At 36.4% G+C, this 22,260-nt stretch overlaps 3 protein-coding genes across 3 annotated transcripts in view; 1 reads left to right on the forward strand and 2 right to left on the reverse strand.

Annotated features, from left to right (window-relative positions):
- LOC116177399 (lutropin-choriogonadotropic hormone receptor-like) overlaps window positions 1-22,260 on the forward strand; it is a 229,684-nt gene that overhangs the window by 193,624 nt on the left and 13,800 nt on the right. Inside the window, exons 6-10 of the mRNA XM_031496372.1 lie at window positions 7,173-7,250; window positions 19,752-19,826; window positions 20,415-20,483; window positions 20,904-20,972; window positions 21,027-21,101. Of these exons, the coding sequence (XP_031352232.1) occupies window positions 7,173-7,250; window positions 19,752-19,826; window positions 20,415-20,483; window positions 20,904-20,972; window positions 21,027-21,101 (366 nt within the window). The remainder of the gene's footprint in view (window positions 1-7,172; window positions 7,251-19,751; window positions 19,827-20,414; window positions 20,484-20,903; window positions 20,973-21,026; window positions 21,102-22,260) is intronic.
- Window positions 8,475-9,035, reverse strand: LOC116177436. Its single transcript, XM_031496416.1, has 2 exons — window positions 8,929-9,035; window positions 8,475-8,881 (listed from the first exon to the last, which is right to left on the reverse strand). The coding sequence occupies exons 1-2, from the start codon at window positions 8,992-8,994 to the stop codon at window positions 8,537-8,539; spliced, it is 411 nt and encodes a 136-aa protein (XP_031352276.1). The 5' UTR covers window positions 8,995-9,035; the 3' UTR covers window positions 8,475-8,536.
- On the reverse strand, window positions 15,423-16,040 carry LOC116177446. The gene is made up of 2 exons (XM_031496428.1): window positions 15,888-16,040; window positions 15,423-15,835 (listed from the first exon to the last, which is right to left on the reverse strand). Exons 1-2 carry the CDS (start codon window positions 15,948-15,950, stop codon window positions 15,491-15,493), a joined length of 408 nt encoding a protein of 135 aa, XP_031352288.1. The 5' UTR covers window positions 15,951-16,040; the 3' UTR covers window positions 15,423-15,490.

Raw genomic sequence — 22,260 nt, forward strand, 5'->3', positions numbered from 1 at the left:
TGCGAACCGTATTTTTCCAACTTAGCAAACTGGTGAAATATGGTTAAAAATTGACAAACCTCAATCGGAATAAGAAGTTAGTGTGCTTGGAGTAGAAATTTTGTTATCATATTTTGTTTACCGATGAGCACTTTTTTCTTCAAAGGGGGAAACTTGATTATTAAAGAAGCTGAAAAAAAGTTTAAGAAAAGTTTTTTACATGTTTACGTCGAAATAATTTTCATCTTCTTGACATTTTAAAGTAATAGCACGAACTTCTCGATTTTTCAATAAAAGCGGTATTTCATTTCGCTCCCATTATATTGAGTAGATTTTTTTCTATTTTTAGCAATCCTTATTTTTTTGATTACCTACTGTCAAAATAACATTTCCATCATTTTTTTATTTCAATATTTTAATTGAGTGTCTATAGAAAAGTCAATTACGTACTTCATGGTGACTTTATGCAATCATTATCATTAGATCATTAGGGCATAGCCAATAGAAACAAAGGTTGGTTTCGTTGGTTAGCGACGCAGAATAAACGTTTATTTCTATTGGCCATTTCTTAATCATTGTGTGAACTAATTATAATGGTCCTATAAACCCACCATAAAAATGGAACTGTATTTTTGTTAACAAGAGATTAATCAAGTGTCTATTATTCCAATCAAATTAAATATTCTTAAACTAGCACCTAATGTCGCAAATGTTTGTACTTCATTACTTATTGCATATTCCCAATTTAATACCCAAGATTACCAAATGTTGTGTACTCACTAATCTTGAAATTAATGTACATTCAAAATATTCAAGTAAAAACAAAGCGTGGCGTGGTGCACAGTCCCTCCACAAACCATATTTTCGCTAATCGCTCGAGTCTCTCCATAGGGTTCCAAAGTTAAACACTGTGGAACCAGGTGACCTTGTACTAAAAAAAGGAGTCGAAGACCATTTGAAGCGGTATCTGTCGAATGTCGAAGTGAGTGAAAAAACACTTTTGTGCTATTCAAGCAAAACCATATTTGATAATTTATTTATACATTTGGGAACTTTGTATATCACGCTGGCTTATTTTAAAGTTGCAGGTACGGCATACCATTTTACCAAGTTAAATAATAAAATACCGTGGTCACAGATAGAAAGTTACTAACATGTAACTCAACAGTTACTGGGTTTGCAAACACGTGACAAAATTTTGTTTAAAATCCAATTGTTAGGAACAGGAAAATTGAACGTTGCCAAAATAACAGTTTTTGTGTCAGTGCCGATATTTAGAGTCCTTTTTGGTGAATATTTGGAGATGTTTGCTGTGTGAACCGCCTGGTCGCCCAGCATGATGAAGACAATAATACAAAACACTGAAGTGTCTCACAGAACTTCAGGGCTAATAAATGAGACATGGTACCGCACTATTCGTCACTGAATATGACTTGAAAAACCCATAAAATCTATATTCACAAACAAAATGTAATTGCATTTATTTGAACAAGCAATCAATCAATTTTGTAACGGCGAATTTGCGTGGCGCAGGACTGTACCAGTACATGGTTTAAATTCACAAAACTACGGCGACAAATAGTTCAAAAACTCTGCATTCAAAACGTCCTAAGCGTAACGAACTGTTAGTATGACCACAGAAGACCTTCTAATTTTCTTCCAACAGTTCTTTTATAAACAAGGGTGCATGCGAACCATATCCACTTCCTCCTCAAGGATCCAATTTTTCGTACTACTTTAATAAATTAAGGTCTCTTATCACATACAAATTCTTATCAACTATTTTCTTATCTAAACCCATTTGTTTTAGGCACAGACATCCTTTTTACACGAAAATATAACCTAAGGAATAGTTTCTGGAGATAAGAATAATTCTATACAAAAAGGACACCTGCCTGCATCTTTATCCTTTTACAATGTCTTATCAATTTAAATAAAAGCAATGATTTCGCATTTTTATCGAATAATTGCATGAACTCACTATAAATCAAAGACGAACCAACCAGACCGTCATTAGTTTTTCTCATAAATATAAACTAACCTTATGCATATCATGTTGCTTAATATAGGCTACATAAAATAAGCCTCATAGGTAAGATTCTTGTAATAAGCGTGCTGTATTAGATTCCCTGTCTGTGTACCGTGTGTCTTATTCTGATATAGACAGCAGTGTATCTTAGCTATTTTAAAGATAGATACGTGCCGTTTTCGCTACCCTGTGTCACTTTTTTGTGAAACTTTAATACCACAAACAGAATCAATTTATCTACGCTTGTTTCTGAGATGCAGGATGAATGAACAGTTTGAGTTTTGGGGACGTTATCATATCTGAATACCCATGTAAGGTAGGAAAAAGATAAACACTGCTTACTTTGGATATTTTTACATAGAATCCAGTGGTATAGTCAAAGAAATTTTTGAACCAGATTTGATTTTTGACCAAAATTTGGTATTTATTAAATGCACACTGTGTATATTTTAACGTCAATTGTTTTTCATTCGTTTTCATAATTACATTGATGTATCACAATCAATTTTTTAGCGCATTTTCCAACTCATGTTGGAAGGGAAACAGCGATTCGAGATTTACGAAACGTTAAACCGTGCGAAAAAATTCACAACGGAAGGTAAAAGGCGCCCGAAGTTGACTACCTCTCGAAGACGCGCGCGCGCGCCTTGCAAAAGGTCGTTACTGTCGCCCCTAGGACAAAAAACAAAATTCCGCCACGCAGGAGTTATGCGCTTTTACAAAATCTTTTCGACGACACCAATTTGAAAAGAATCGGACCAAAACTGTAGTAGAAGATAGAAAAAAACTGAAAAACCTTCACGTTAGTAAACTACGCTCGAGGATGACGCCCAGATGTCGCCAACCCCACATCATGTAGCACTGTCCCCAAGGGTGACAAATTACACGGCGTTGTAGATACATCTACACTCGTTGCCTTTCTACAAGAGTTCTTCTACGCGCCCACATTTGCTGCCAGCCAGCCAGCCAGCCAAAGTGAAATTAAAAGCTACTTTTTAGCGCATTTTTGCAAATTTATTTGTAAAAAGTAGCTTTTAATCTCACTTTGGCTGGATGACTGGCTGTCTGGTCGGCTGGCTAGTTGGCTGGCTGGCTGGCTGCATGGATGGCAGCAAATGTGGGCGCGTAGAAGAACTCTTGTAGAAAGGCAACGGGTGTACGTGTATCTATAAGGCCGTGTAATTTGTCAACCTTAGGGACAGGGCTACATGATTTGGGGTTGGCAACTTCTGGGCGTCATCCTCGAGCGTAGTATACTAACGTGAAGGTTTTTCAGTTTTTTCCTATCTTCTACTACAGTTTTGGTCCGATTCTTTTCAAATTGGTGTCGTCGGAAAGATGTTGTAAACGCGCACAACTCCTGCGTGGCGGAATTTTATTTTTTGTCCTAGGGGCGAAATTAACGACCTTTTGCAAGGCGCGCGCGCGTCTTCGAGAGGTAGTCTACTTCGGGCGCCTTTTACGTTCCGTTGCGAATTTTGTCACGCGGTTTAACGTTTCGTAAATCTCGAATCGCTGTCTCTCTTTCTCGTGTCGCCAATAGAAGCTCGAGCAATGAGAAGTGCCCCAAAAATTAAGTAAGTACTATCTTGTGGAAGGTTTTTAGCGAAATCCACCAGAATGTGGGTGTAATATAAGTATGCACCGAAAAAGGAAATGTCGTAGCCTCCGACAAGATCTAACTGATGGAGTCAAATCTTCAAACGCGAATTACGGGTGAGCGGGACGTCGGAAGTGGGTACCGTCAAAGGGAATGTGGTAGCCTTCGACAAGATCTTTTATTGATAACCATCAAAGTCAAAAGTGGCTAATAGAATACTGATCTGCCACACAAAAATGCGTTGAAGTCCCTTCGATCTCACACGAGGACTTTGATAATTTTTACAAATAAATTTGCAAAAATGCGCTAAAAACAGGCAAATCTTATTTAGCCATAAAATAGTGAAAAAAAGGTAGCCATAGTCGATTCCACGGTAACTTTGAGGACTTTACGCCCTCGATTCTTTTTACGAGTTTCGGGTTGTTATGCAACGAACCCCTCTAATGATGCGTTGTACACAGTTGCGATCAACCTGTGATTGACAACGACTTTAGCGAACAGCGATTAGCGAGCGCTCTCACAAGGTGTGTGAGGCGCTTTTAGCGACAGGCGTCCCCGAGATTGGGGAGCTGCGTAATTCCCTCCCATTTTGCGAATGGAAGGAGCTTCAACTTTGTGCATCCGCACGATTTTTTTTCCCGGGAAACATCGGACTACCCGCTGGTTTAGATATCAAGTTTTGTATATATGTAACACGTTATCGCAGACCAAATGTGAGAAGTAATTTGAAATCTAAGTAATAAATTAACATTTGTCTTTACAAAATGACTATAACTTTTTTTGTATTTTGTGGCAACGGTATCATTTATGAAACTAAGCAAGAATAATTATAGAAATGATTAACTTCTGCTTACAAAAAAATTAATTATCCATCGTACAAAGAGGTTAGTATTGTAGCGCATGCCAAGCTAGCGGGATACACGCTACAGTACATGGCGTAAACCGCTCTAGTCATATTTTATTTGTTACTACTTGATACTGATAAAAATGGTATGGTATGAATCATTGGTCTTTTATTTTCCATAACAACAAACAAATATTAAAAACTACGTTTAATGTTTATGATCCATGTTTTATATAAACATGAAACTGTTTTCTTTCCTATGAATCCATTATTGATTATAGGTACACCGTACACGCGTGTTGTATTGGTTGCCTATACGCAAGGCAAAGACGAAAATTAAAGTCAGGATGTAATAACTCGTTTTATTTGACCTATTCCATTAAATTTTGTAGTCAATGTCTATACAGGGCTTTGATTTCAAAACAAAACGATTATAATTTGTGAAACAACAATTGCAAAAACACACTCATTTATAGATAGCTAGGGGGAAGTTTAATGGAAGGTTTCCCAATTTTTAGCATTCACCCCCGCACCCCCAATTATCGGTTAAACAGACAAATATCGCCGATGGATATGTAAACTCTTAAACCGACGACGTTAGAACTTATGTCGCACGCCTGCTTATGTCATGTTTACGTATGTAAGTATACGTAAACCTCTCGCCAGGAAAGATTGCCGGTCACAGAAGGCCTGATCCCGGTCTACAACCTGTGTTTTTCTAAAGATGTGAGCGACTTCCGGAATAGGATCGTGTCAATGTTGAGCGAAAAGTCTTTTCGGTCAACATTGGCACGATCCTATTCCGGAAGTCGCTCGCATCTTTAAAAAAACATATATTGTAAATTGACACAAGGTGTGCTGTGACCGGCAATCTTTCCTGGCGAGAGTTATAGGTACCTAATATATTTATTTATGTATGTTATGGATGACTTGCCACAAACATATTTATAGGACATGTAACAACTAACAAGGTAGGTAAATAATAAATGAAATGAAATGAAAAGATACCATCGATTGAGCCACTGTGTAACATAGCGGAGCGAAAAGTGCAAATTTTCTTAGTGCAGCAGCATTTCCCTATTATCTATCTTCCACTTGACTCTCCAAAGATTACGTACTCAGAGGGTTTATCACTTCTTTCAAAATATCCTTCTAGGAATAACGGACTATCATAATCTGATTATGAGGCTACGCAGGACCAGAAAAAAATCAAAGAATGCCAACCTTTTGAAGATGGAGCGGGATTGATGTTTATACCTAGAAGAATAAATTTTATAACTTTTTATATATGTACATTATAAATGTTAGGGTCTTGCCTGTAAATCTGAATGCACGTCTTCTTTTCAAACAAAGATAGATTATTTTGAATTCAGAATAGGAAATGTACCTACTACTTCCATTAATAAAAATTGTAACCGAAAAGATGAATAATTGAATTTCAACAGGATTTCTTATAGTTTGTAGTAAATGCTTCAGTATCTAGTAGATAAAATTATATTTAGAAGCAATACCGCATGATTGATTTAATGAAAATATCAATTTCCCAGTAAAATTGTTTGATTAATCTTCCAAAATTAAAAGTAATAGCACCAACACAAACTGACAATATTATGTATAAACTGTTGTTGATCATGTGTGGCTTAGTTTGTAAATGGTAACGAATGACACTTATGGGATAGCTTTCTGAATATTATGACAAAACTTATGCAAATAAATGTAAGTAATTATAATGTATATTTGTGCTCAAGCAGCGTCTTGCTTATCTTCTTATAATAACATACGACTAAACTTCCTACAAACATCCTCGAGCAATAATTCAAAATTTCCAACTTTTCAACTATTAAACAGAGGGGTTAGAAATTTAAAGGCTTGAATGCGAACCAACTCGGTCCTCTATCTTGCACCATGTACGTGAATGAGACGTTTTCGTCATTTGAAATAGGTATTCTTTATTAAATGCTCTTGTCTTGAAACTAAAATCACGGTAGGTATGCTTTATCGTATAGTAATCGATGTTCCCATCAAGAGGTTAAGTTCAATATCAAATCAGATTTCAGAATTGTGCATTATCTAGCAAAAATCATCCAGATTCTTTATCTAGATTTACACTAACCCTAAGATATTCTTGCATATTCAAATTCTGAAAAAAAAATACATGTACGAGTACCGTGTCCTTTTATACCTAAGCTTGACTTAGGAAATTTCAAAGTTCAGTTTAATTTGAGATTCACAAGCTTCAACTCATGCACTTAACTACGCCGCAGCCAGTTGGTTTGTGCCTAAAAACGTGCTTTTTTCACAATCACCTGAAAATTGTTATTTCACAAATAACCACTTGACTCGCCTAAATTTACAAGAGCCTCAAAAGTTACTAGGTTCATAAACACACGTGATCAGATTACGAGCACCTTAAATGTAAACTTTCCTAAACATTACCTAAATTGAATCTACCCACAAATGTCACTTAATTTTTAAAGACGTATGATATTCACGGTATGCGGATTCCTTTGCGTTGAATTTAGACGACATCTTCTTAATTTTTGATTATATTACATTATTATCATATCTTCAGTTTCAAAACGATATAGGACCATAACTTGTATTGCTAGAACAATACTGATACAAAACTGGATACCGGTAATGTAAGGTATAAGGTGATAATCATAAACTGACCAATTTGTTTTTATTCTATTCTCACACTTTGTCTTTATTCGTTTCAGATACATTCACAGAGCACCAAAGTTACTTAAAATTCAACCGGAAGTATTTAGCGTCAACTTGCCACGGTTAAAAATTCTGTAAGTACCTACCTCATAAAACGTTTGTTTTTTTCTCGATTTGTTAACAAATTATCGTCTGTTTCGGTTTATAAACATATATACGCGCATTATGTAATGAAAATTTCGGAAATTGTCTTCCATCGTACTTACCCGTCTAGCAAATGAACGTAATAAAGCCAATAAAGGTACCCAGAGCCTTTAATCCACCAAGACCATTGCAGCGGCGCACTGGAGCATACGTCTTCCGCTTGATCACCGTATACAGACGACGACCTTACATAAGCTTATATCTCCATCGCTTTAGGGAATCAGATATAAAGTTTTCTGTTTTGGTGGGAGGTTGTAAATGACATATGAAAAAAGTAGTGTCCTTTGCTCAAATGCCCCAGAATCTCGTCCTTTAGATGCAGCTGCGTTTAAACTTTGAATAAAATTTATTCAATGGTTTAATTAATAATTCAACATTTACAATTATGATGACAACGAAAACAAGTACGTACGGTACAAACAGCCGTTGACTTTTGTCACACGTGAATGCGCGTAATGATATGCAATATTTAAACATTTAGTTTTTAGCAGTCGGGCAGTAGTTTATCTCACACGGAGGTACTCAAAATCTAGTGCTTCCAACTCCTGAAGGTGGAGTTTCGCTTCTTCTCCACATGGGGTTGCTTTCAAGCCACCTTTGAGGCAACTCTGGGTAAAGGTATCGCCACTTGATGCGGTTAGTTATGTTATGGCCATTCTGCCTCTGCAGAAGGTCTTAAGTTGTTCTATACTACTCCGGTATTTACCTTACGAATTAGGAAAACTGCAGGAAAACCTAATTCGGAGTAGCCGGCAGAATGCTCGAAACTGGTCTAAGGTAATTCCCATCTCTGCCACAGGTGAAAAATTCACATCAATCCAGGTTCGAACACCCGACCTCCGGTAATATAGCCCAACGCTCTACCATTGAACCATAAAGTCGGTATATTTATGGGTCAGTCTCGATCTCCTGACAAATTAAAATCCTGAACGAAGTAGCTTTGTTGTTCGTTACTTTAGGTAGACCACCACCACACGGCACAAATGTAAATGTGCTACCTTTAGTAAGTATAGGCTTTCATTTTGAGGCAAGGTAGGGGTGACAAAAGGAGTTATTTCCTAACGTTAGGTTGATCACCACCACCAGGTAGAGAATCAAGGGTAAAATAGTGGGACACCTTTAAAAAGCTTATCAGATATAGGTACGCCCACGCATTACGAAAGGAAAACTATTTATTTGAATTAGAAACAAATTCTGATTGAATTTCAACTTTTTTTTACAAAACTTGAAATACACAATTTGTGAAATTCCAAAGTCTTTCGTTTACGTCTTCACCAACTTCACTACTTCCGCATGCCTTAATTATAAATTCAGCTAATCCGGGATTTTCTTTCGCCATAAAAACTGTAAATTTGCCAAAATTGATTGATCCATCGTCGTTTAACAAATCCAATCCACGAAAGAGGCATGTCAGATAATTTTTGAATGGCTCGTCTACGCTCAAGACACCTGGGTTCAGTAGTCGATCTGCTTCCACAGGATCTACGCCAGTTAACGCTCTACATGCCTCTTCAACTTTAGGTATATACTTTAGGTAGCTATTTATGACTTCTTGTAGATACTATTGCTGTCAGGTTATATTAAAATAGTTGTCAAGTTTTTACTCACCTCACTCTGACTCGCTACCGAATGTAAGGCTAGCGCCAATACCACAACTGCTACCAACGACTTCATTTTTCAAGACCAAATTAGTTCTGTACTGCACTAGGCAAGATTCTCCATTTTATGCTGTGTTTATCAAATAATTAACCGCAATGAATCCATTCCCTAATTATTAACGTGTTATCAAAGCGAGCGTTTCCCGTGTACCTAATTTTATACTAAATTATATGATGCGGTTGAATTATCTGATAAATATTAGGGAAAGATATCCTCTTATTGGTACTTTAAGGAAACATATGCGGTTGTTCCTTTGTCCTATGAATAATTAGGAAAGTATAACAGAAAAAATAACAGAGCATGTTAAAGAATGATTACAAACAAAATGTAGGTATCCATTTTTAATGAAAATTAGTTGGTTTGTGTTTTTTGGGACCTTAGCGTTTGTTTCAAAACTCGTCGCGATCAGACCTTCGCCATTCTAAAACCGCATCATATTGTCACGAATTCTTCAATGGTTTAAAACATGCAACATCGCCTGGTTGTAAGATACGAGTAGTATTGCGGTGTAATGAAATTAGGATGATTTGACACTCTACACAGGATGCTATAATTTCATAAGTTAAGTGGGTCTTGTGTCCGCCTACGAAGAATATAATGGCAAATTTAATTTCCTTTTTAAAGCCGTAAAGGATAAAGATAAAGTAAACATAATTGTAATATTTTGTTTTGCAACACTCTGATCTACTTCGTAGAGGTTCTTTTTCCCTTTCCCTAGCTTAGGACAAAATTCAAAACTCGTCCCCTTTATATTGTATATATTTTCTATAGTCAGTTCATCTAAAATCTTAAACCAAAAGCTATAATCCTCTATTCTTACAACCATTTCTTTATATCCGATCAGAGGCTATAGAGAGTTGAATAGATATTCATATTTTACCCCTTGCTTTTGGAATGAATTATCCGGTTGGTTATTGTTTTTTCCTCGCATTTAGTTAAATAGGTTTCCGCGCCCTTTTCGACGTTTTTAAACTTATTACTCTGACGCGCCGACCCGTGGAATACTATTTCTGAAAGACAGTTTGCTTTGGAGCTCCATCTTTAATTTCCTCTGTCGGGTAATTCGCTTCGTTTTGTGGATTTAGATAATAAAAGTTTCCAAATTTGTTAACGGCAAACAAGAACAATGAAGAATGCCAAGGCCCAAGTTGCATTAGTGCCACTAATTAAAAATTTCTAAAACCGAAATCCAATGATTGGCACCCTACTTTTATAAAGATAGGTATATCAAATGACATGAGATAAACCTGAAATAACTGTGTTTCATCTATTAAAGTATTAGTGACAGATACCTTATTTTAATGGCTTCTGTGCGACTTCTCCCGCCTTTCCATCTGTCCAAATCTTCAGTCATTTGACTTGAACCTGCTATAAAATATCATTCGTCCATCTAAATTGCAGGTGTGCTTGACAAAGATACATAAATGTATTATGGGTTAAGTGGAAGAATACCGAGTGGCTATATGTTTCGTTCCACTGAACTTCGTCTTTGGGTGTTCCAGTTATATCCAAATAAGCACGTGTACAATAATTGTACATGTTAACCTTGTTGAGAGAATGACCAAAATCCGTGCCTTGACGTTTAAATTTGGAATGATGGCCATGTGTGTTTTAATTGGGAAGAGATTTATCACCAATCTTCGTTTCCATCACAGGCATCGCATTTTTCTGCATAGCACCACACTATGAGCTTTTTAACGTGCAGTGCTCGTTAAGGAAGCCATTGCGATAGATTACACGAACCGTTAGTTGCGGTTTATTTTATCCACTTTTTTACGCAGTCTTTAAGTTACCCAAAACTATACCTACCAATATAACGTTTACCTAAATTTAAACTACAAGGGTAGGTTAGTTTCTAGATCTAGATCTGATTTTATTCTTCTTGCAGATGCTGTAGAACGTTATTGAACGATCTAAATCGCATTGTACTGACTTGTATTTACCACATATGGTAAATATCCCAACGTGACTCATGCAGAGAATATTATAGAACGATTTATTCTTGTAAACGTGTCTGTTATATTACTATTATTCCCAAACATTGCCAAGAAACAATTTTTTCATTAGAAATGTAACTAATAGATATAGAAACATATTTTGTTGGAGGTTTAAAACACAACTCTCAGTTTGTACAGTTATGTTTATTTCAATAATAATATTCGATAAGACGCTGACAAACATTAAAAACAAACTCTTTTCTTACAACATTTCATTAAAAAATCTTGCTATGTACAGAGTGTAGCATATAAGATCTCTCGGATCATAATTCATTTAGTATAAAAGATACCGCAAAAAGTCTTAGAGCAAAATTCATAAATCCGATTCTTCTTTTCTTGATACATGTTTATATATTATTTTAGTTGTGTTTTTTTTAACGGAATGTGAATAAAGGCGTTACCACCGTAAGGTGCGCAATTACCGCCGACATCTTTTTAAAATATTTTTGAACACCAGGGGCGTGCTGTATTCCAGTGGGGTATCAAACTTGCGTTTTTTTATTAAATGGAACGCCCCATATTTTATTACTGAGTTGGGGAGTACTTCAAAACTACTTATTTTTTATGTAACATGTTATACCCCTTACTTTTAACGATTTCGCTTACCTTTTTTCGTCAAAATTTGACAATTTTTCGGATTTTTTTGAGGAACTAAATCGCGAAGGTGGCTAATTTTTGAATTGAGGCACAGGTTAAGATCTCGTCGATTGTCACATAATTTTTTTAGGCATTTTATCGAAAAAATTAAATTTTTGATTAACCTTCGCCAAATATCATATTTTTTAAAAAATTTCAAATAGCACCCCCCCTAAACAAATTATACCTATGGGTAGCCAAAACTATAAATTTTCTACTGATATAAACAAAACCACACATTCCATAAGAAAATTTTAGGAAAGCATCAAGTCGAAAAGCCAATTTGTAAAAAAAAGTTCTTTTCTGAACCCAAGTGCACCATGATGAAACAAAAGATCCCAGAAAAACCGAAATTTGCCGATATACAAAAAAATACCAAAAAAACATCTCATTGTCTTGTGAACTCTACAAGACACCGTTGAGAAATGTTCAATTCAACGTGCCATCTCATGTATTTGCAATTCTTTCGAGTAATAATTCTGGACACCTCATTTATGGGAAGTTTGTGTTCAAATTTAATATGATGGCCATGTGCGAAGAGACTTGAGTGCTTTTAATAATTTTAGTCTCAATTGGGAAAAGATTTATCACCAATTTTCCATCTGAGGCATCGCAGTTTTCTGCATAGCAGCAGCTTCCACCACACTATTAGCTTTTTTAACGTGTAGTGCTCGCGCGGTGCGGTAGATTACACGAATCTCGAGTTACGGTTTCCTTTATCCACTAATTAGTTTCATTTAGTTTTTACTCAGTCTTTAAATTATTCGAAACTTTGTTATCTAACAATATTCGCGATTCAGCTTAACAGTGAGACCTCTGATGGCAGCACATTGTAACTAAGATTGGTGGTATAAGACCGCCATTTTGTTTATGCAATGGCCAAAAGCATTATAAATTCAATGCCAACAGTAATCAATATTTAGTTTTTACAGCTGTAAAAGTAAATACACTTGCACGGATTTCATTGCAATCAATGTAATTACCTACACTTTAAAGAGCAAGTTTAGTTTAAAACATCACATTTTATCACGTTACTTGCAAGAATTTTAAATATGATCAATATGCAACAAACGATAAGGATAACTTAAGAAATCGTTGTCTAACGCATAATATTTCCAGTCTTTAATTGTGAACAGTGCAATTACACAATTATGCCACGAATAGTAAGGCTGTTTTAAAGCATAATCGCCGTAAGGGAATGTTGGCGAGTTGCTGTAAAATTGTATGCTAGAAACTGCGCTAGAAACTAAATGATAAATTTGTCATCTTTATTTGTAATTAGAAAATTAAGTTAATTGCGTGTTCAAGATAATTCAAGACCGGCTCGAGTTCTTAAGAAAAAGGCCTTTCAGGTAGGATAGGACTAAGGGGCTATATTTTCAAGTTCAAGTTAGTACAATTTCACATAAAAACCTGCAAGAATAACCCAATTTTTACAAACCACTACCACCTATACACGCCATTTGTAAATTACACCAGCGCCTCTAGTAATCTGAATTGCGAATACCGTTTAAGTTTAAGACATTATTGATCAATGTATTTCTTAGCTTCAAAATCAAGATAGCTACGATTCATCAAAGTGAGCCTTGCTTTGGGGAATTACAATTTACATCACATTGCTGTAAAGTAATTGGGGGAGAAGATTTATTTATTGTCTCTCTCTTGTTCAGGGCCCTCAACAGGCTTTCGCCCAATTACAGAGTGACCCGCATAATGCTTTTTAGAGGTGCCCCTGCAGAATGTCTTAAGTTGTTCTATATACTACTCCGGTATTTACCTTACGAATTAGAAAAACTGCAGGAAAATCTAATTCGGACTAGCAGAATACTTAAACATGGTCTAAGTAAATTCCCATCTCTGCCACAGATGAAAAATTCACCCCAGGCCAGGTTCGAACACTCGATCTCCGGGCTATGTAGCCCCACGCTCTACCACTGAGCCACACAGTCGAATGAACCAGATATTTCATTATAAAGAAATTACCATTGAAATATCTATGGTCGGCGTAAACTAATTCTACACCCTGTATACATACGAGTATTACCGACACATCCCAATTTTCTAAAAATAAACATAATTCAAGTACATTTGCACTAGATATGTTCAAATTTAAAAAAGAAATCTTCTATATCATTTGCCCGGGTCCCCCGATAATAAGGCCACCCGCCATCCACCGTTAATGAGAGTCTGAAAACAAGTCGGATCGCCGCCACTGGTAAAAATAATCCCGTCGACTTCAACTATACGCTCTTCTTCGTGACGTCAATGACATTCAATGGCCAAACTTTAGAAAAATATTTGCTTAGAGGATCAGAACACAGTACCTCTCCTACACATCCAATTACAGTATGCAATTTTTAGCGCATTTCCACAAACATAAAAAAATGCGCTATTGTGGCCACTTTGTTCGTCCGTCTGTCCGTCCGGTCGCTACTAGTTTTTTGTCTTAAGAGCTATTGTTCTACTTTTTCGGCTATTTGGTTCGTTATGGTGTCGAGGCTTGTAAGAAGAAAGGAATTTTTTCTGTGCCGCTGAAGAAAAAAGTTATAGTAAAAAATCTGTTTTTTTTCATGTACCATAATTTTACACTTGAGATCGTTTATTATATTGTATCGCCGTCTGCTCGTCTGTCTACCTGTCTCCGTCTGTCTGTCCGGGTGCAGTTCCGCAATCCAATTTTCTTATTTGTTAAGACATTTCAATGAAAATTTGTATGTGGGCACCTCGAAGAAAAGTAAAATTAATGCCGAATCAAAAAATTGTTTTGCGCATGCGTGATCCGATTTCTTTATTTGTGAAAATTTTTAAAAGAAATTTTGTATGTAAGCGGCTAATGCCAAATCAAAAAATTTCTTTTGCGTATGCGTAATCCATTCCAACTAAAAATACAATTATTGCGCATGCCCAGACCCACATTCGTTATTTGTATACTAATTCTTCTAAAATTGTAGAGTGGGATTCTTCATATAAACTTAAAAAGTAGCACGTCAAAAATGCAATGTTCATATGCAACGCTATTTTTCTCCTGAAATCCGATCTTGCCAAATAGTAAAGGATGGAAAAGGGAGACCGAAAAGCAAACAAAAGAAATCAAAGAACGAAGATCGAGAACTTAATACATACTTAGGGGCGCCTACAAAGGGTTAACACTGAATAGCAGAGATTAGGCCAAAGTCTAAGTGCAGTATTATGTATTATGGATCAGACAGTTTTCTGCATATTTCATCTCTACAGCAGACGACTGGATACTTCGCTTAGTGTCCAAATATTCGATATTGTTTTGCTTTCCCTTGGGGCTGCGAGTATCCCTCCTTGTTTAGGGGTAGAATTTTGTGGTTCGATAGGTATCTCCTCGCAAGCCACTATGACAGTTTAGCTGTCTAGGACGATAGTCTTTCAGCCTGATTCAATTCCGAGTACGTCTACCCCTCGATAGTTAGCCTGGTACCAACACTATCGATGATCCGTGTCCCACGAGACAGTCGATGAATGCCAAGTCTCAGTTAAATCATTGATGAAGTATAGCTTGTTGTCGGTTGTTTTAGGTAGACCACCGGGACCACCGCCCATTATCCACACGGCATGGCACAAACATGAATGTGGTACCTCTAGTTATTGAATAAAAATTTTTTTATTCAATGCTCTAGTGTAGATTTCACTTGGCTAACATACGTCGTAGGGTTGACAAAAGAAATTAAATCCCAAGCAACTTCCTATAAGTTTGGATTGATCACCACCACCACCAGTAGAGAATCAAGAGTAACAGAGTGGAACGCCTCTAAAAAGTTTATTATAAGATATGCGTCCACGTATTACGAAAGGGGAACTATTTATTTCATTTCAATTAGATACATATTCTGGTTAAATTTCGATTTTTTTTACAAAGCATTAAATACGCAATTTGTGAAATTCCAAATTCTGTCATTTACGTTTTCACCAACTGCACTACTTTCGCATGCCTCAATTAAATATTCAGCTAATCCGGGATTTTCTTTCTCTACAAAAGTGGCATATTTTTCAAAACTAATTGATCCATCGTCATTTAAAAAACCCAATCCATGAAAGAAGCATGTCAGATAATTTTTGAATGGCTCGTCTGTGCTCAAAACACCTGGGTTCAGTAATCGATCTGCTTCTACGGGATCTACGCCGGTTTGCGCTTTACATGCCTCTTCAACTTCAGGTAGATACTTTAGGTAGCTATCTATGACCTCTTGGAGAGTCTAATTCATTGATGTGGGGTTATATTAAAATAATTGTCAAGTGTTTACTCACCCCACTCTGACTCGCTGCGGAACGAAAGGCTAACGCCAATGCCACAAGTACTAGCAACTTCATTTTTCTACGCTAATTAGTTCTGTACTAGTCAAGGTTCTCTATTTTATACATACCGTGTTTATCAAATAATTAACCCCAATGAATTTATTTGTTACCTACGTATCAACTCGTTAACAAAACGAACGTTTCCGTTTACTTAAATTTTAAACCGAATTATTAAATGATGCGGTTTATTGTATCTGATAAATAGGCACTTATCGTTTAGCAAATTACGTAAATTTCCTAAGATTTTTTATTCAAAGTGAATGGCACGTTCTTACCAAGCATGTATTAACTACCCCAATACAGGCAACAGATGAATGCATCGTTCTCTGTGTTTGTAAATATTCCTTAAACTTTTGTATTTGCGCAATCCAATTCTTTTATTTATTAAGAGATTTAATTGAAATGTTGTCTGTAAGCACCTCGATAAAAGTAAAACTAATGCCGATTCAAAACTCTATATATCTGCACAAGAGTTGTGCACAAAAGCTTCGATAACAGCAAAACTAATTGTTTTGCAACAAATACGCTCAAACACAGCGGCGTTTTAATGTCCAAGAAACTCGATTCACGTCTTCCACCAAAAAGAGCCACCCCCAAACAAACGTTTAACCAACAAAAGGCGTCGTTTAATGTCCGGTTCGATAAGAAAACTTCTTATCTACGTCCGGAGAAAAACATGAGATGAACTTTCGCAAATACTACGCAAATAATTTCCGGATGTTTAAATCTTGTCTTTTAACACGTGGTTTAAATTTACAGTTATATTTGTGGAATTATCTCTTTATCAATGCTTCCATTTCAGCATCACCTCTAACTCTCTAAATATCTTGTGCCACTCACCCCCACGACTAAAACAATCATCGCCCTACACTTGCAGGGGCATTTCATAATATTCCGTGGTTGTTTCTTTCATGAAAATGTTTATTTATTTATTGTTCCTCTCTTGTTCTGGGCCCTCAACAGACTTTCGCCCAATTACAGACTGATCTGCATAATGCTTTTTAGAAGTTCCCCTGCAGAAGGTCTTAAATTGTTCTTTACTACTCCGGTATTAACCTTACGAATTAGGAAAACTGCAGGAAAACCTAATTCGGAGTAGCCGGTGGAATGCTCGAAAGGAAGTACCCATCTCTGCCACAGATGAAAAATTCTTACCTCAGCCCAGGTTCGAACACCCGACCTTTCACTCTTGACGTATGACACCGCGGAATTTTTTGTAGAAAGTAAAGTCCTCTAGAATTTATCTTCTATAAATTTTTATAAATCTATCTCGGTCTGTTCTGCGTTTTCAGATAAATGTACCGATAGTGGAACTCTACTAATGGAAGTATGATCCCATCTCTCATACAATCGGCCATAAATTTGTGCATGACGCCAAACTACTTGACTTCGATCCTTCACAGACTTGCTTCCGAAGATGTTGAGAATAGAAATGATTATCATCCGCCAAGTTGTATATCACCCTTCTACTTCTTCTTCTAGAGTCTAGAGTCTTCGGTAGTTACCATCTTGCTAGATCGTGGCGTCGTAGCCGTAGGGGTACATACAGGATCAAAATGTTGAAGGTTTGTTTGAATGACCTCACCCTACGTATCTTAGACGGTCTGTATGCACCGTGACTAAGGGGAAACCGGTTGTTTCTGACCATGTGGGACGCGGTCTGAATAAGCTTGAAACCTGATTTCCCCTATTTTGCCGCACTTACCACTTAGGGACCGTTCCGGAATACCATTTTCTCATCTTAAACTATACTTCCCTCCTACATTTGGTCTACACGTCATCATCTCCGCGTATGGGTCCGGGGTAGTACTGCTGATGAAACCAAAAACTTCTCCCTTTTAATCTCGAGCCAGCCCGCTCCTTCGTCGTTTCCATCCTAGAATTCGCTTGACTCTGGGTACATCGTCGCCCAATATCATACAGAAGACACTAGCTACTGTTCAATCTCGGTATGATATCGAGAAGATTTGGGGTAGAATGTACGGCCACAGACCGTCATTTCTGCCAAATTGAAGACTGTAAACCTTACACCCCAAATGGGTAAAAGCATTCGATACTAATTTATGACTAATCAGAATCAGAATATACAATTAATTTCCTTATGTAAACAGTTGTGATTTTCTTCTACTTTTATTTAATAAACATTTCATAATCTACTCAACTAATATCCGTCATATTACAATGTGCCAATGATGCGTATTTTCACTGAAATCGCACCGTATTCAGTATTGTTATTGTACTTAATCTATGCAATAATTGTTATCCTAACTGATTACGTAATTAATCTGTTGAATCTAGATTATTCCGAGCCTTTGCTACAGTGTCTGTCCCAACTTCCATTTACATTTTTGCGATCTTACATCTATAACAGCCATCTTTCATAAGAAGCAATCCTCCTTGTTTAAGAACTTTAGGTGGTTTTTCTAGGGCTCATTTCTGAAGTCGTAGATGAGGAGGTACCATTAATAAAATTAGAATTGGAAATTAGAGTTGTAATGGAATAAAACATGAAGGTCCAGTCGGCGTAGAAAATCTCCTACTTACTTTTCATGAAAACGTTTAGCACTGTACAGCGCAATATAAATCATCTTTCAAGTTAACGAAATCGTGAAATTTTACGGTCAGGAAATTAGAGGGTGTTTTAAATAAATTCTGCAGAATGTAATTTATCACCCCCGAAATGCATAAATTAAAAGTCATTCGTCATACAAACGGCGTGCGAATGATTACAGTATGTAAAATACTTTGGGTTAATAATTAATGTGAAATTTCGTTTCGCTTCTTGCAGTAGTCGAATTATAAAGTAAAATAAGGGGTCTATAAACTACCATAATTATATTAATGGACAAAATTTAGAGCAACCTAATTAGGTAATTAACGAACATGGAATCCGTCTCAAAGTATGATTCAATGAAATACCATATAAATAAAACAGCCCAGGAAATTATTCTATTTCTAAAATATAGCCATAGCACGTACTTGTGATGAATTGTGACTGCATACTTTACCAAAAGTTAGAAGTTTACTTAAAGTCTTTGGAAAAACCTAGCTTGACTCTGTCAGGACGCCACTTGTTCTAGTAACAATTTGGTTTCAGAATTTTGTGCGCATTGCTGTGGTAAATGAACAAAGAAGGACACTGTATTCAGTACAGTATTGCGTTTCTTTTTCAAGATTTCTTATCCAGCTTTATACTGACCCTACACATAAATGTGTTTCCAGTACTGTAGTGGGACAGGATTAAATACACTGATTATTACACTACTCACCTTTTCCCAGAGTGCTTGACTCGCACCTCGATGAATGTCACTGAATCACTCTAAATTGCATATTTCTACTCAGCAGATTACTCTACCAAGTATTTTTTTGACTGTCCCTCCCGAGCGCTTTCTTTACAAGTTAAACGAATATCCACCCCTTACAATCACATAAAGCAATTAAGATGCCGTTTGTATGAGGAAAGAACTGGTTTACATTTAAAATGCGGGATCGACTGTAAGCATATTACTAATACACAGTGGATCTAACAAGTTTCGACCAGGAAATTGATCGTGTCGATTTTTAAATCTAAACTTATGCTTACTTATTAATCCTGGATCATTTCTGTGCCAGATAATCAGGCGAGGTAACAAAAACTGACTGTAGATATGCCATCATATATTTCGTTTGAACAGCTTGGACACGACGTCCACTTACTATAATATTTTCGGTTTTTATTTTATTCTTCATCAATCTTGCGTTTTTTTAGTATACTCACCTCAACAATTCCTTACATCAGAAATTATATTTTTGAATAACATTATTACTTATTTTCAGACGTATCGTTCATACGGGGTTGGAGGAAATACCCAATTTAAATAACCTTTACACGGACTCCGTTCTACATATGGTGTAAGTATAGTAGCGACTTTTTTTCTCTTGAAAACTTGAATGTGTAATAGCTCTAGGATTAATTTTTCAACATGTCAATTGTCTACTATTATAAAATACAAAATTCTGGGAAACATTTTAAAAGCTAACAATTTGGACACCAGTCGTAATTGCTGATAACGAATTGAGCAATGACGTATCTACCATTCGCCATAAATTTTCATTTTTTCCAAAATAGTTATAATTCTTTGAATGCAAAGTTTCCAAACATTTTCAAATGTCCTGATCCTGAAAGCTCTTCAACTACTTACCCATATTTTTCACATACGAAAATACGAAACAAAACAACATAACTGCGATTACTGCTTTATTGTTCGGTGTGAAGTGATCCCCTATAAATAGTCGCTCGTATTCCATTCATGGCTTCATATCCTCATCCATTATTGATTATGCAGGTGATGGAATAGGATTTAGTTAATCTGAAAACATACACACGAAAATAACCAAACACAAAAGTAGTGAAATATTTAATATTTAGGAGTATCTATGGAAGTTACTTTACAAAAACAAATCCTAAACATCTTTCACAGAAAATTCCTTTTGTTTCAGTGACTTGGAGCATAATAACATCCAACGCATATTGACTAAACAAGTAAACAGGGTTAAAGCTGAACAATTGTAAGTACACAATTTACGTCATGATAGATTTACAACTTATAAACTTAAAGTTGGATCACATCTTGTTGAATTGAAACGAGAGCCTTTATACAATGCGCCATGATTGATGTATTTTCTAGCGTAAGAGCTTGCTTTAGTGAAGGAGAGTTTTCTATAAGCCTTCCTAGTGTTTCTACATCACGATACAAACTGCTTGTTTTACTTAAACAAAAAATAAACAAAACGTGATTTTTCTCGATTTAATATGAGATGCATTTTATGAACACTACACGCTCCTTTACATATGAGTGCAAGCGAAGCTACGAGGCTTCCCGTATAAGTACCTACCGCACAACATTTTCGTACCAAATTTATTCATGTTGAGAGTAATAATGAATAAGTACCTATACTGTAATTAATGATGCAGGTATTTCTTTTCAGATCCCTGAACTACAATGACTTACAAGTTATAGAAGAAGACGCATTTCATGGATCACAAATTGCTAAGTTGTAAGTAATGGACTACTGTAATTTGCTATAGAATTACGAGGAGTGTTTTTAAAGGAGCTTGAAAGGAAACGTCAACCTCCAACACCTTCACCGGAGAGCATTTGCTGGATTGCAAAGTCTAAGATATATGTAAGTTCACTACTAGAAGTACTAAGTTAATGTGGGTTATCATCTGGGATTTCTATACTGCTTTCTCAAATTTTGCCTGCTATCTTCCTAATAAAAATTTACACCAAAAATCCAAATTAAAGCTCCAGTGAAAACAACGCACACTGGTGATAATTACCTTAAAATTGACGCCAAAACATGCAAAAAGATCCCTTCTTAACAACGGTCTTATCTTTTAATAGAATTCTAAAATTTGTGAAAGGATCTGGTGGTTTTCCTAGTCGACGCGACGAACTCGTCCCCTGTTATAATAAAAATCTGGGACCAGTCTTAAAACTCATGCTATTTAAGCGCGCTTCCAACAATACCAAACACAACCCACTTTGACAACGTCTGCTGCAGCATAATTAATTAACTACTTAATTGACCGGGTTGAAATTCGAAAATTCAGTTATACTCCTTTTTACTTGGAATGTTTTTGGTCAGGTCTGTGTTATCTATGTACGAACGAGCGATCTTGCCGGTGTTATACTCGTTTCGAATTACCATTAGGAAACTAAAATCGGCCAATAGTTACGTAACGGATATATCGGTAGGCAAAGCTTAAAATCTATAATTCGTTCTGGGCATATGATCTTCACCTCGTTGCATTTCTGTAATTGGGCGCAAGCCTGTCGAGGGCCCAGAACAAGAGAGGGATAATAAATAAATAAATTTCCCAATGGGGTTGAGCGTACCTCAATTTCTATCTTAACTCTCCCCGTAGCAGGGTAGTAATAACAGTAAAAATCAATTTAGGTATCAAAAGAAACGCTGGTGTATTCCAAATATCAAATGAAAGGACCTCCAAAATTGAATCACATTAATTACACAAAATATTCTCATACGAATTTCCACAAGTGCACGTTAAACTTCCCACAAAAGTCCCAATTAATTTCCCCAAAAGAATAAGTCCGCAAGAATAAATCCGCAGAGCTCGGTATATATAATTAGTTGATTAATGCCGGGAGGGCCTCGCTCTACTCGTAATCTGCTTCTGCGTCTCCAACGACATTCGCATTTCAAACTCGATCATTTAACCGAGATGGCAAAGATACTGTGTATGTACCAGGGACCCGGACCGAACCGAAAAATATCCGAAAACCAGGCCGAAACCGGAATTTTTTTCAGGACCCAAAAC

Source organism: Photinus pyralis, unplaced genomic scaffold (genome assembly GCF_008802855.1).
Source record: "Photinus pyralis isolate 1611_PpyrPB1 unplaced genomic scaffold, Ppyr1.3 Ppyr1.4_LG1, whole genome shotgun sequence".
NCBI lineage: Eukaryota > Metazoa > Arthropoda > Insecta > Coleoptera > Lampyridae > Photinus > Photinus pyralis.